A 16,237-nucleotide genomic window follows, 5' to 3' on the forward strand; every position below is an offset into this window, starting at 1 on the left:
TCTAAAGAAAAATGTAAATATAAGTAAAGGAATGAAGATAAGATTTTGGATGCAATGCAGTGATTAATGTAAAAAAAAAAACATGAAAATGTGTTTTGAAGGATAAATATATCAAGAGAGGGAATGGCCTACAAAGACATACATGAAGAGAGAGAAGTGCAGAGGAGATATATGTGGGGGTGAGAGAGAGCAAAAAGAACTCAGAGAAGGTAACAGAGAAAAAAAATTCTTGAATGTATAATCAATGGAGAAATATGTCAAAGAGAAGGCAAAAGGTGTGAAATCTAAAAAAAAAAAAGGTCTCTGAATTTGGCTATGGATAAATTTTACAATTCTGGAAGAAATAGAACTTTTCTATTCTAAGAAGTTGAGAAGTAAACAAGCAGAGAGAAATAAGACACTGTTTTTTGAGGGGGGGGTTGTTTTTTTGTTTTTCAAATGAGAGAGATCTGATCCTACTTGAAAAACAAAGGGAAAGCGTTCATTGAAAGGAACTGATTAAAGATGACAGAAGAGCTACTGCATGAGATGCCTGAGAAAATTAAAGTGGAGATTTAAGAAAGAAAACTTTCTCTGAGGTTATACTCACTTATTTTAAAACATTCACAACATAAATTCACAATTCACACATCCCACTTTCCCATACCATATCATCTCTATCACAATTAACCACCAAATTTATTTAATTGCTTTACTACTCACTGAAAGCTTTGCCATCTTCTCCCTCCACTGCTGACATTCTTAGGGACTTCATGACTCATGTTGAGGACCTGTGAACATCTCAGCTCATGTTCACCTCATCTGTTCCAGGGACCTATATTCCTCCTTTGCTTCTGCCTTACATAAGCAAGGCCACACACTCATCTTAATCGCCACATGGGACTGTTCTATTTCCAATTTTGCCAAATCTGAAATCATCACTTAACTTACACAGTTGTCTTGGTCTTTCATGTCCTCATTCCGTACTCTGACCTTAACCTGCTGCTCTTGGTTTCCATGATTCCATCACTAACTTCAAGACCTCAGCTCTTGACCGGCAACTCACTACATTCCATTACAATCCAACTTTGAATCTGTCACCAACTGCTCCCTTTCTCTCTCTCTTTCTCTCTCTTTTTTTTTTTCTTCTGGCTACTGCTAAGGTGTTGAATCTTACTACTCAAGGTTGTAGAAACATACTAATTAGATTCTCGAAATCCATCCCAGCGAGATTCATGTTGCTTTAAGTCCTTCTATTCATATTCTATTCACCACAATAGTTTCAGCAAAACTTACCTATCCATTTAAAGCTGCTATCCTTACTCCTATGACTATCACCTATCAGCCTATGAGTTTCTTCAATGTCACTAATTTTAATTGCTAAAATATATTTTATTGTTGCATCCTCTTTCTTCCCTCCATCTCCAAAACTAGAAGGGGGAGAGAAATTCCCCTAATTCAATCTCCCACTTAAATTTACCTCATTTAGTCCTTTCAATAACCAAAAAGGACATAGGCAGGTGAGATCAAAATATTTCAAAAGTTCTCAAAAGTAGGAAACATCCAAGCTGGAGCTCCAAACTGTAGCAGACACTGTTGGTGCTCCACCTAGACACCCTCAGATCTTGTTTCCTATTTCTGTATTTGCTAGTGCCCAGCTTCTGTGTCCTTTGTCGCTAACATTCCCAAAGGCACTTTTCTTGAGAGGACAGGAACTAGGAATTCTTCTTTTACAAGCAGTGCTGAGAGTTAGAAATCCTGGGAGTATAGGTCTCCCAAGGGTTGCCTTCATCCAATGAATGGTTGGGTGGGAGTTTGAAAGCCAAACACCCTTGCTCTCAAGTGAGGTTTACACTCCAGAGCTCCCAAGTAATCAGTTGACACCTGGACTTTGCTCACAGTTGAACCTTTGTTTGGTCTCTTCTCCCTTCCTATCCTGCTTCTCTCCCATTTCCTGAATTGAATTCTCATTCCAGGATCTGTTTCTAGGATACTTGATGTAAGACGCAAACTTTGTCCACCTGCTTTCTGGTCTCCTATTCTACCTATTGCTTCTTCCTTGTCCAAGTTCCTCCTACATTCCCTGGAATTTGCCTTTCTGCCAGTTTCTTCCCCTCTGCCTATGAACATGTGAAGTACCCCCTGACTCCTGCACTAAGGAAAAGTTCCTCCATACCCTACTATCTTCTCAACCTTTTTATTGTTCCCTCTTTCCCTTCGTTGTCCAAGTTTTTGTCACTGTAGATGAAATATGCTAATTCTACATTCTAATTATCTTTCATTTATTCATTCTTTGTATTTGGCTTCTGTCTTTACCAATTTCCTGAAATTGATAATAATTAACAATATCATCCTGATCATCAACTGCATTTTCTTTTCCTTGCTTTAATCTCTCCTAAACTCTTTACTGCTGGCACACTCTTCTCCCTGGAGCTGTCTTCCCTTGTCTTCTATGATAGAGTAATTTTCTGATGACTTGAAATGCCTACTTCTCTTTCTCTTTTGCCTTATTGTTGATTTTCTTTTTCCCTCTCTTAACATTCCACCCCCTAACTATAAACATTCTCCATTTTTGTCCTTAGACTTCTTTTTTTTTTCTGTACTCTTTCATGGGTAATCTCATCCACTATGATGGTTTATTGCAGATTCTGAACTGTTGGAATAAACCAAAGTGACTTTATATTTATCCAACTCCAGATTGCATATACTCTGCTGAATATCTTTTTTCCAGAACATGCTATCTCAGGAAGAATCCAGGACTTTCAAGACAATTTTAGTTAAAAGAAAAAAATAATATTGTTAAGATTAATTTTTCAGGCATAAAAGACGATCTTTCTAAATCCAAACTGATATTTCATATGTATTTTAAAATTTTTCCCTCTCTCCAGCTTCAATCAGACTCGTGATGGCCTGAGGACTTGCAGTGAGAAAGTGACTTTTTTTCTTTCCTTTCCTTTTTTTTCCTCTTTCCTTTTTTTTTTCTTTTCACTTACTTCTCTTTTCTATTTATTTTAGTCTCCCCTTTATATATTTGCCTCTAGCTTTCTCCATTACTTGGCTTGAGGGTAAAGAAAGAAGCCCCTCCCCCATAAGACTCTGTCTAGGATAATAACTATTTTTTAGAATTCCCTAATTTAAAAAATGCTACAGTTTCAATAAATTCTCATTACACTTATAACCATTGCTTATGTGGTATCTTTGAGGCCAGAGAGAAGGCTTAGGAGAGAGGGTCTGGGACCATTTTAGATTCCACTTGGTAAAGTGGAGAAGGTGTTCATGGCAATTTCTTTAATAAGTGAGGAATGCTATTGCCTATTTTATGGTTCCAAGTTATCCCAGCTACATCATGGCTCTTCCCTATGTAGCTATACTCTTGCCAATGGCTTTTGCTTTGTCATTACCAATGCTTTGATTATTCTATTTCTTCTTCATATAATATGTTTCCACCACATCTCAGAGACCCCTTTTCTTGAAGTCTTCTCCATAAAACCTCGGCTAAGCATCACCATTGCTGTTACTACCCTCACTATGATTACCTACTCTGATATATGCAATCTCTTTTCTTAAAATTCAATGTAACTTTATAAAGATCTTACAGACATTATGTTAACATGAGATTTAGAGATGAGATTTAGGCTTGAGTCATACTGATCTGGTTTTTTTATATCTGAAAATGGATCTCACGTTATAATACGAAACTATTACTTTAACTGAAATTTTGTATTTGTTTAAACAGAAAACTCATTGTGAACAGAAGCATCTTATTTTTATACTATCATACTTAACAGTGCCTACCAGTGTCTTTCACACAGTAAGCAGTCTTATTTTGTCAAGATGTACTGAATTGAAGGCTGAAGAAGAGATGGAGATGCCCTGACATGACCTTGCACACAGTGTGCTGCACTCAATGAATGTTTTTTTAATAAACTGACAGAAAGTAGAGTCTATGTGGATCCCTTTGCCTGATTTTTTCAATCATTCTAGAGAAGAGTAGGTATGTTTTTATGCTAAGACGGCTATGGAGATATAAAAAGAATACTTAAAGAAAAGAAGACCTGGAACAACAACTTGAGGTCGTATACTAGGTTTTGACAAAAAATGAAAAAGAAAACTACAGATTGGCAAGTCACAGCAGCAAGAGGCCTGCTAAATTGAACTGCATGAATCTATAACAGGCCAGGCACAAGACACTTTCGATTATACAAATGAAGTGTTGGGCTTATTGCAAATACAAGGGGAAGAAATTCTCTATTAGAAAAACTCATTTCCTATGTATCTCTGGGATTTCATAACATTCAAATTATATTTGCTCCTACCATTAGAATAATTATCCACAATACAGCAATTGATCAAGTTTTCTCTATTGAGGCTATAATGATTTATTGCTTGATTATAAATTATACTTTTTTTATTTAAAGATTTTTATTTATTTATTTGACAGAGAGACAGCCAGCGGGAGAGGAAACACAAGCAGGGGGAGTGGGAGAGGAAGAAGCAGGCTCCCAGTGGAGGATCCTGGTGCGGGGCTTGATCCCAGAACGCCAGGATCATGCCCTGAGCCGAAGGCAGACGCTTAACGACTGAACCTCCCAGGCGCCCCATAAATTATAATTTAAAAAGAGATTTTAAAATACCATCACATTGGAAGAGTACATTTTTATTTTTAAGTTTATGAGTGTGATGTGGACATATTCAATTGAGTCATTTGTTATATTCTAGGAATTAAACAGAAGCACACCCTCCCTTCACAGTCTTAATATATAAGGGCATACACACGGTTGTAGGCAAGGGGCTCTACAGGGGAAGGGGAAGTCAGACCCAACTCAAAATTATTTTATAAGCCTCCCCTCTCCTAATTTTTTCTAGCATTTTCTCATTATGGCTTATCCGCTCTTTTACTTACATTTTTAACCTTCAGATTTTCAGTGCAATTTTATCTTGAAACTGTTAAAACTGTTTTCTTGTATGTTTGAAAGTTTTGGTTACCAATTTTTGTAACGTTTACTAATATATGTGTACATGTGTACTATGTAACACACACATGCATATGCATATACTGTAGCATGTTTTCGGAGTTTAGAAAAACCTAACTCTCCCACATATCCACTTGAGAGCAGACTAATATTTAAAAGAGCTGACTCAGTTTCCTTATCTGTTAAATGGAGGAAATAATATTACTCTAGGTTTGTTGTGAGCTTTTAAATAGATTGATAGGTTAATAGAATTCCTGGTATATTAGATATAGGGCATATGAGAGAGACACCAAAGTTCCTACCAAGTGTTTTGACCTAAGCAACTGAAATAACAGAACTGGCATCAACTAATGGAGGACTCATAATTGTAGAGAAAGATTCAGTTTAGTTTTGAACCTGTTAAGGTTAAGATTTCTGGTGGATCTCCTTTTGGTTATCTATTGCTGCTAGCAAACCCCTCCAAATTTAAAGGCTTAAAACAACAATAACTTAATTGCTTCTGCATTTGTAATTTGATCAGAGCTCAGCAGGAGCAATTCATCCCTTCTTCACATCCACCAAGGTGCCATGAAGGGTAAGGTGACATAACAGCTAGGGACTGGAATCATTTAGATTCAGTCACTCAACATATCTAGTAACTGGTGCTGGCTGTCAGCTCGGACTTTAGCTAGGGTTGTTTTTGAAACACCTACATTGGCCCCTTCATGGTGTTGCTTGGCTTCCTCACAGCAGAGTGGCTGGTTTCGAAGAATGTCCCAAAACAACCATGTAGAAGTTTTATTTTCTCTCATGATGAGCCTTAGATTTTACATGGTATAACTTCCATAATAGTCATAAGCCTACCCAAATTCAAGCATGTGGAAAAGATGCTCCACTTCTCTGCTTGGAAGAGTCGATATCACCTTTTAAGAAGAGCATGTGAATGGCAGATATTATTGTAATCATCTTGGAAAATAAAATCTGCCACAGATTTGTAATTGAAAATGTTAAAGAAGTAGTACATAACATAAAAATCTAGAGCTTAGAGTGAGGTGTGGTCTGGCTATCAACATTTTATAGTCTTTAACATTTAGGTGGGATGAGACTACCAAAGAAGAGAATAACACCAAAGACTGAGTCCTGGGGAACCCCAACATTAAGGTGTTGAAGAGAAAATGAACTAAGAAAGGAGAGCATGTTGGAAGGACTAACTGAAATGGAAAAATCAAGAGAACTGGTTTCCTTCTTCCTCATAATGTCTCCTTGAAATCCACCTCCTCAAGATCTACCTTAGTAATCAAAACTGAGTTTGTTGTATATACTGTTAGGTCTGGGACCTTATACAAGCCCATGTGATGAAATGTAACTTGTCTAAATATGTCAAAATAATATCTTCCCTTTGGCTAGTGACTAATCTAAGGATGGGCATGTAACCCATTTCTGGTTAAGGGATAACAAAGGAATTGACATAAGGGTGTTTTTCTTCCCAAATACAATCTAGCAAGGGAAAGCTGTTTTTATCCTCTCCCCTTCTTCTTAAGTGTAATACTCCCTGATGATATATGAGGCATGTTGTAACAATGGGACCATACCACCAAGTCTAAGACAGAATATAACCTAGTAAAGATAACAGTTGGAAAAAACAGAAAGGAAAAACTCCTATAGGCTTACACTCTATAAATTTTTGCATCCAAGAACATTCTTAACCGATGCAGGTTTTTAAATTTTTACATCATAGTCTTAGCTTGAAGTGTGGCAAATTGGAGGTGTTATATCTTTCTCCTATATCAACCTTCTTTGTTTCCTTTTTCACTTTACTAATACAATGACTTAATTTTATAACATTTGTCAAGAAACTGAAGCAAATGATGATATAGGAGAAACTACATACAACATAAAAAAAAAAAGGAAAGTTTGCAGATTTTCACGAGAGCCAATTTGATGTTTTACATAGATTGACTTCATTCTAAATCAGCGCTGTGGGTCACTTGGCCACCCCTCCAAAAGGAAGAGGAGGTCTATTAATATAAAAATATCTGCCCTTTAAAAACAAACAAAAAACTCTGAAGTCAAACCAAACTAGCAATGAAAGAAACACAGTGGTGGCAACTTAGATAAAGTTTTATAATAGGACTACTTCTATATTATTGATTAAGAGAAAAGCTGTTATCAGTCAGCATTTTATTCTTTACCAGCCACTGTACCAGGCCCTGGGGATAGAGAAATAAACCAAACACACATGACTTCTCTCCTCAAAGCACAGTGAAGAATGGAGACATCATCCAGTCCCAGTGAAAATAGAGATACTAAGCAAATAAATATAAGCAAATATTAGTGCACAGAATTTATTAAAAAATGAAAGTAATGAAAGTACTAGGTATTTTGGTATCATAGAATAGAACAATCTAATCTGTTTACAAAGTCAGGAAAGGATAAGTAAAATTTAGCCAAGTAAAAGTAGGAAGAAAAACACTGCTGATTAAGGAAAGTGGCTGTTCAAAGGGTAGGAACCAAAAAGAATAAGAAATATCTGAAAATATTCTTAAAACTACTTAGTCTAGCAGAGATTGAGATACCAAAAAGGCAGTAGCAGGAGTTTGAGACTGAATATTTACATAAGGCCAGATTAAGAAGGATCACAACAGGGGTGCCTGGATGGTTCAGTCGGCTGAGCAGCTGACTCTTGATTTCAGCTCAGGTCATGATCTCAGGGTCTGTGAGATCCTGCCCTGAATTGACCCCTGCAGTGAGGCCCATATTGGGCTTGGACCCTCAGCGTAGAGTCTGGCTGTCCCTCTCCCTCTGCTCCTCTCCCACCCGCTCACAGTCTCTCTAAAATACATAGATACATACATACATACATACATACATACACATAAATACATAAACAAATAAATCTTAAAAAAAAAAAAAGAAGGATCACAACGGAAGTTTTGGCCTTTACACAAATGTCAATGGGGATCCCTCAAAAGGATTTAAACAAGATTATATTAAAAGAAAAAAAAATTCGCTGTAACCCTTAACGGATGTTAGGAGATGAATTGGGAAATTATTGCAGTGTTGTATGTGCAAGATAAGAACAGATTTAATTAGAGTGGGAGTTGCAAAGATGGAGGGTAGTAGATTGATAATATTTAGAAAGGAAATATTAACAGAACTCGATGGCAGATTGAATTCATTTCAATTTTAGGTATGTACAGTTTGAGTGCCTATGAAATATCTAAATGGAAAAATGAAGATGTCAAAAAGGCAGGTAGACATATTTACCTGGAACTCAAAGGAAAAAAATACAAAGCTTGGGATGAATATGTTGTTTTGGTAATCATAGACTTATAAATGGAAACTGAAGCTTTAGAAATATTGAAGAATGAGGTTGGATATCAGCCATTCAGCAAATAAGTGAGTACCCATTTTGTAAAAAGTTGTAGGGTAGAGAATTGAGAATCTAGAAATATGTTGGTATACTTACTTGGATTTACACATGCATTAAAGAACTGCGTAATAAATATAACCCCATTAAATATATTATGAAATATACATCACAGAGTGAAAATAAACTTTTTTTTTTGCTTAGGTGAAATATTGAGTTTCATTTCAAACATTATACCTGAAAATAAATATTAATATGGACATATGAATTTTTTAAAAATGAAACTTGAGAAAAATCACTTAAAACTCAAGATATATGTAAAGCTTAAAATTACCCTTTCTCTGGATGCACAGCTATAGATCTTGGTTGATCCAGGCCTTGGGAAATAATTACATAACGGAAAGAGCCATTGAGTCTTGCAACTTCAATTAAGTTGAAACCATGATCTGTCCAATATATGTTACCTAGGAGAAATACAGATGTGTTTATAATATGGTTGTGAGAAAGAAAATTATTTATTAGTTATGGCTAAAATTAACTTTCTGAGCATTCACATAACTATCAAGAAATCATTTACTTCCTATATTTTTTTAATGTGTACATTTCCTAAGCGGAAAGCTGTAAATAAACTAATATGCAAATACTTCCCAATCTCACACATCTGCAGTTTAAACCATATAATGATACATGTACATGTTAAAAATAAATTGAAACTTCTCTCACCCAAAGTAGGGATCTATTTTAACTTTCTACTGACCCCAGGCAAGAGAGAACTTCTAACACTTTTGTTTACCTGCCTCACAGTTCCCAGGAGATTTGGGCAAAGCTAACACTATATAATCTTCTGCATAAAAACACTCGTCTAAAGACTCAAAGGCATTAGAACGAATGAAGCCAAGAGCAAAAGAGACTATTTATCCCTGTGGCTAGAAGTACGAAAAAAAAATTGTTATGAGTTGGAAACAGAATTTTTATGAAGGAGATTGAGACCCTAACAAAATAGGTACAAAATGAGAACCATGGATTATACCAGCAATCCAGTCAATAGCTATCCCCTCCACTCTTCCCAAGCCATTGGTAATGATATCTTCTTTCCAAGTCTGATCTCTTTTAGCTCGGCTAATTTTATTGAAGCCCATGTCTGTCCAGTAGATGGTATCATTTTCTATGGATAAGACAAAAAGAAAAAAAAACAAAAAAAAATACACATACACTATAAAAGGTATCGATATATTATTAGGATCACATTGCATTAATATTTTGGGGGTTATCATCCTGGGTATACTAGGGTATAAATATTCTTCAGGACAGTTTACTAACACAAATAGCAAGAAAGATATTAAAACAACATGAAAGAACCTAGTCAAATGTTTTTTTTAAAAGTACTTTTGAAATAAATGTGGAAATGACCTATCTCATCCTTGATTATTTTTTCTTCATTTTTCTACTCATTTAACTCAATAAATACTTATTTCACATTACTTTGCAATCCTGATATCAAACCATGCTATTTTGGACCACAGTTTTTCTCTTCATACCTATACCTGTGTCTGAGTTCTCTAAATGTAAAAAGAATACTACTGGAGATAATCAACAAAGTCTCAAAGTACAGAGAGAATGGAAAGAAACATAGGGGCATTTCAACTATATCAAGAGTGTTTTAAGCATAAGGTCATTCAAAATGTATAAAGTCTTAAAAATGCCCTAGCATTCAATTACTCCTTCTGAGGAGCTAGTTTCCCAAATGTCAACTACAAACCCCTTAAATTATTTTTCAAACTCTGATTGTACAAATGGGCTTAAAAATACTTGAAAAATGGCTCTATGCTATTGCAGAGTCTTTAAATAACAGTGCTTTTTGAATATTTGAATGAAAAATGTGTCAAAAGATTATAAATGAAATATAGTATATGTGCATGCATATGCATAAAGGGTAGCAATTATAGACCAATGATTTTAAATATAGCCACCAGAAAGACACTGGGGACAAATCATTAAATAATAAATTTGCCACCAACTAAGTAAGTTTTTGTGTTGTGACCTACGTGGCCATTTGAAGAACAAATCCTTTAAGACCAATATAATTTCCCTCTGGCACAGTGACAGACTATGGAAATAAAGAAAAAGCAATTAGTATAATAAAGCCATTTATCAGTAAGTTTTGAGATTCCATTTCAAGTAAAATATAGTCTAAATTATTTTGCCTGATTGAAAAAAGTTTCCAAAACCCCCTTGTTCTCAAGAATGGTAAGTCAAATACATAATCGTTTGAAGCAGAGTAGATACCATTTTCAAATATATGTCTGGAAAGCGATAATGTGTTTTTTTTTCCAATTTTGTTAAATTATTAGTTAACATTTGAAAGAGTGAATCAATGAACAATAAACATTATTTTTTCATCAATACTAAGCATATGTCAAATCCAAATCTCTTCCACAAACATTAGGCCCATATATCTAACTGCCTACTTTGTATCTCCACTTGTATGTAGAGAAGGCAATCTTGGTATACAAAAGACAAATTCTGGATTTCTACATGGAACACTCTCTCTTGCAGTCTTCCACATAGCAACTCTACATGCCATGATGGTATGATGGATGGTATCCCCATCCTTTGTTTTTTGGGCTAAAAACCTCATATTATCCTTGATTACTTTTTCTCAAACTTCACATCTAATCCATAGCCCAAATACTCTAGTGTTCAATATATCACCAAGTATTTCTGGTTCTTTTTATTCTTCTTTCAAATCATATCCATCATCAAACCACTTCTCACGCTTTCTACTACTTACAGTGCAATCCAAACTACTATTAACTCTTGCCTGAAGCACAGTTGACTCTTGAACAAACTGAATTTGAACTGTGTGGGCATGGATTTTTTTTCAATAAATATACTGAACAATATTGATATAGTCACTGACAGACAATTTATCTCGTAGGCAGATGATGTAAACTTACAGCATCTATAAACTCAGTAAAGTATTTCTTTACTTTGAATGTATTTCTCTTATGATTTTCTTAGTAACATTTTCTTTTTGTAGCTTGCTTTATTCTAAGAATACAGTATATAATACATAGAACATACATATAAAATATGTGATAAGTAACTGTCTATGTTATTGGTAAGGCTTCTAGTCAACACTAGGTCATTAGTAGTTAAGTTTTAGGGGAGTCAAAAGTTATATGCAGATTTCCAACTGCACAGGGGTCAGTGCCTCTAACCCCCACGTTGTCCAAGGTCAACTACATTGCAATTAGCTTTCTGACTTATTGCCCAGCTTCATTTTTGCCTCAGTACTCTCCTTTCCTCCCAGTCCTTTCTCTATTTAGGGACTATTGTTACCCTTTTAAAGTAAACAAGATCATTTCTCTCTTCTCAAACTCTCTAATCATTTGTCATCTCATCCAAGGTAAAAGTAAAGTTCCTTCCCATGACCTTCAGAATCTACCCACACCCTTCAACCCTCTCTCACCAGACATCCTTCCACTCTCCCCCTCACTTATCATCTCTGGTAACAGACCTTTCTTTTCCTATCACAAACCAAATACTATCAGTCTAAGGTTCTTTACATTACTCTTTCTGTTTGGAAGCTCTTCCCTCAGATATCTGCATACCTCTGTCTTAGCTCAAATATCCCCTCCTTCTTACTGAAACTTTCCCTGACTACTCTGTAAAAAATTATTTCCTTGACATGCTCTACCCCCCTTACCAAACCACAGGATTTATTACTGTCAAACCCATTATATATTTATTGGGTTGTTCTTCAGTGCCTGTTTTATCTCATAGAAATGTAATCTCTGTGAGGGACGGGGCTTTATTTTGTTCACTGTTTTATCCCTGGCATGTAGAATAATAATACCTGGCACACAGTAAGCTCAAAATAAACATTTGGAGAATAATGCATAAATGTGATATGCTATACAAAGACTGGCTGGAAGGGGATACAGGAAGACACAGTTTTACCATGAAAAACTTTATAAGCTCAATAAGGAGAAGATATGTGCGTAAAATAAAAGACTAACAATTCACGATAGTGTAGCATGAGCAGCATATAAGTAGTACAGGCAAGTAATTTTGCAAGAGTTCAAAGAAAACATTTACAACAATCTTCACAAGTATTAGAAAAAATACCCTATTTTGTATGGGAATCTTACTTTAGAATTACCCTCTAATAGCTCTGCCAGGCTGCAAACTCCTGTTCCATATAACCAGGAAATATTCTTTCTCACATACACCACTACATTTCCCATATACTTTTATTATTATATTGAGCTGAAATTGGGGCTTTACATTTCTTCTTAGAAAAAAACTGTGGGAAGAGTGCCTGGGTAGCTCAGTTGGTTAATGTCCAACTCTTGATTTCAGCTCAGGTCATGATCTTAGGGTCCTGGGATTGAATGCCAGTTCCGACTTTGTGCTCAGCTTGGAGTCTGCTTGGAATTCTTTCTCTCTCTCCCTCTGCCCCTCCCCCCCACTCATGCTCATTCTCTCTAAATAAATAAGTAAATAAAATCTTAAAAAGAAAAAAAAAAGAAACAGAATGTGAGATAATTCATAGGTAGGGATTGCAACTGACCCAACTTTAACTAATGTAATCACATGTGTAGTAGACACTTCATGAAGATCCATTTTGTGGATAATAGATTAATTTGTAACACTGAGGCTATCTCTAAATGGTCAGGTCCACTAGATCAAAGCACTGAGGAACTGAGAATTTTCCTTGTATTATTTCTATTAGGTATATTTGGTAGATTAGTGAGCAAATCACTCACGTGGTGATCAGTAAGGAGGACCAAAACAATAGAAGAATTAAATCAGTCATTCATATCCAAATCCCTTTTCTTATCAATTCTTTCACATACATACTGCATACCTACACACTTTAAATTGGATATATTCACTAATATATAAAAATGTGTTTTCTTAAAAAAAAGAATATATTTTCTAATATCTGGAATATCTGCAAAATAAACAAATTATGTCAAGAATATCTTAATTAGGAATAAAACCAGGCTGAAAGATAAAATTTTACAACAAACCGTAAAGATACAAAATGGAAATACATATAAATATAGAAAGGGAAGAAAAGACTATCTTAACTGTGTCCTGAGCTTTTCCAAAATATGATATTTTTTAACTTTAATTATCCTTATTCAACACACACTTATAGAATATTTAATGTGTGCTAAACATTATTATAGGCTTAAGAGTTTGGTGGTGAACATGATAGACAGTCCTTGTAATCATGGAGTTCACTTCTGGAATTGAATTAAAAATAAACTGTCTTGGGGCGCCTGGGTGGCTCAGTCATTAAGCGTCTGCCTTCAGCCCAGGGCGTGATCCTGGTGGTCTGGGATCGAGCCCCACATCAGGCTCCTCCACTGGGAGCCTGGTTCTTCCTCTCCCACTCCCCCTGCTTATGTTCCCTCTCTCGCTGGCTGTCTCTCTCTGTCAAATAAATAAATAAAAATCTTTAAAAAAAAAACCTTTAAAATAAATAAACTGTCTTAAGACATATGGTAATTGGTAATGTATAAAATAATCACAGGGTTGGAAAATAGAATTTGCAATTTAAGGTAATAACAATAATAATTAGCTCCCCACAGATATAATAAGACACATAGGATAGTTGGTAACTATTTTCAAGGATTACGTTTAGAGAGATTGCAGGCCAGCTACTGTGCATTGTAACCACAGGCAGAATTAAAAGAAAACCCACATATGGTCATAATGGTATTGGTCAGTAAAACAAGGGAGAGGCTTATTGACACTGAGAAAAGTTAAACTTTTTGAATTAAGTTGAAGAGCTGACCATCTACAGAACTAGATTGTGTATAGTCCTGTTTAAAAATAGGAAACAAGAAATGTAAGTCTCTTAAAGGCATTTCACCCCCAGCTGTCTATTTTTGTATGATTAATTAACTCTTATTGATAATCTATTGTGAATACACTCGTCTCCATGTTAACTTGGGTTGCTGGGTCTTTCCTAGAAAATTCAAAGTCCTGTTTCCCCACCTAAATTGGCATACTGTTTCGGAGAACACCATACCAACATAAAAAAACAACCAGATAAAATATAGTGTATAAGGTTACCATGCTTCCCTCTCCTAATGAAATAATCACCAGCACAACAGAAAGATAGCAGACCAGAGTGCAAAAGTTTAGGGCTGGGATCTTAGCATTTATCATTATCCCACTATTTCCCATGAGACTTTCACAAAGTTACTTTGTCTCTTTTGTCCTCAGTTTCCTCACATATGAATATGAATATACAAATAGACAGAAATACATAGATATAAGAAAAGAAGGTAAAATTTAGATAACCTTTAGGGTTTCTTTCAACTCTTGATGTTCCAATGTTAAGATTTAATTTTTTGGTTGCACTTAAAAGGAATACAGCATCTCAAAGTTCTGCCCAATTTGAACTGTTAAATAGATTGTCCTTTTTCTCTGTAATTTTTTCTCATTTTAACTAGCTTTGTTGTCTGGAGCTTAAAAAAAGAATATGATTTTTCCCAGAACATGCTACTAACGGTTATTAAATCACATTTATTTTTTCAACTACAGGCTTTTACACTTATCCTACTAAATGCTATCTGTTACATTTGATCAGTGATCTTGTCAATCGACATTTTTTAGAAATGTGTTATCCAATGACTCCTTTTTGTGATATCCACAATTTGATAAGTAGGTTTTCCATATCTTTGTTCAAGGCAATACTAAATATGTTGAACTGAATCAAAAATATACCTTTGGCATACCACTTTCTGCAGTAATTGTGGAATCCACCATCCTTTCATATCTGGCGATACAACCGGGAAGAACTCCTACCACAGATGAAGAGGCAAGAAATTCTCAAGATTCTCCCCTTTCCAGGAACTGGTCTGTGCTGATCTACTTTGGTTGATAGTGCTTACCTTGGGACATAAGGGGCAAATGACTGGCTTCAACTAAGGAAAGGCTTCAGAATGTGTTATTATTAAAAAGTAAAGGGGACCTCAGTGCTATTCCTTATGTTCCATATATGAGTGAAACCATATGATAATTTTTTCTCTGCTTGACTTATTTCACTTAACACAATCCCCTCCAGTTCCATCCACGCTGATGCAAATGATAGGTATTCATCTTTTCTGGTGGCTGAACAATAGTCCATTGTATATATGAACCACATCTTCTTTATCCATTCATCTTTTGAAGGGCATCTCAGCTCCTTCCACAGTTTGGTTATTGTCAACACTGCTGCTATGAACATTGGGGTGCATGTGCCCTTACTTTCCACTACATCTGTATCTTTGGGATAAACACCTAGTAGTGCAATTGCTGGGTCATATGGTAGCCCTATTTTTTTTTTAAAGATTTTATTTATTTATGTGACAAAGAGACAGCCAGCGAGAGAGGGAACACAGCAGGGGAATGGGAGAGGAAGAAGCAGGCTCAGCCGAGGAGCCCGATGTGGGACTCGATCCCGGAACAGCAGGATCATGCCCTGAGCCAAAGGCAGATGCTTAACGACTGCACTACCCAGGCGCCCCTATGGTAGCCCTATNCGAGGAGCCCGATGTGGGACTCGATCCCGGAACACCAGGATCATGCCCTGAGCCAAAGGCAGATGCTTAACGACTGCACTACCCAGGCGCCCCTATGGTAGCCCTATTTTTAACGTCTTGAACACTGGGTGTTATGCATAGCTAACAAATCGTTGAGCACAACAACAAAAGCTACTGATGTACTATATGTTGGCTAACGGAACATAATTTTAAAAAGGCAAAAAAATAAAATAAAACACAGCACCTGGAAAATAGTAAAAAAAAAAAAAAGGAGCTTATTATTTTAGCTTCCTCCTCAGTTTCTAGGATTTTTTTTTCCCTGCACCAGTGTTGAATATGTCTGAGAGGTAAAGATTACAGTGAAGCCAATAAAAACACTGGCTTTTTGG

At 35.8% G+C, this 16,237-nt stretch overlaps 1 protein-coding gene across 1 annotated transcript in view; it reads right to left on the minus strand.

Moving 5' to 3' along the window:
• The window catches only part of LRP1B (LDL receptor related protein 1B), a 1,837,899-nt gene that overhangs the window by 440,119 nt on the left and 1,381,543 nt on the right, over window positions 1–16,237 (minus strand). The window contains exons 35-36 of the mRNA XM_034642051.1: window positions 9,332–9,466; window positions 8,636–8,765 (exon numbers count right to left, since the gene is read on the minus strand). Of these exons, the coding sequence (XP_034497942.1) occupies window positions 8,636–8,765; window positions 9,332–9,466 (265 nt within the window). The remainder of the gene's footprint in view (window positions 1–8,635; window positions 8,766–9,331; window positions 9,467–16,237) is intronic.

The sequence above is a fragment of the Ailuropoda melanoleuca genome, chromosome 2 (genome assembly GCF_002007445.2).
Source record: "Ailuropoda melanoleuca isolate Jingjing chromosome 2, ASM200744v2, whole genome shotgun sequence".
In the NCBI taxonomy this organism is placed as follows: domain Eukaryota; kingdom Metazoa; phylum Chordata; class Mammalia; order Carnivora; family Ursidae; genus Ailuropoda; species Ailuropoda melanoleuca.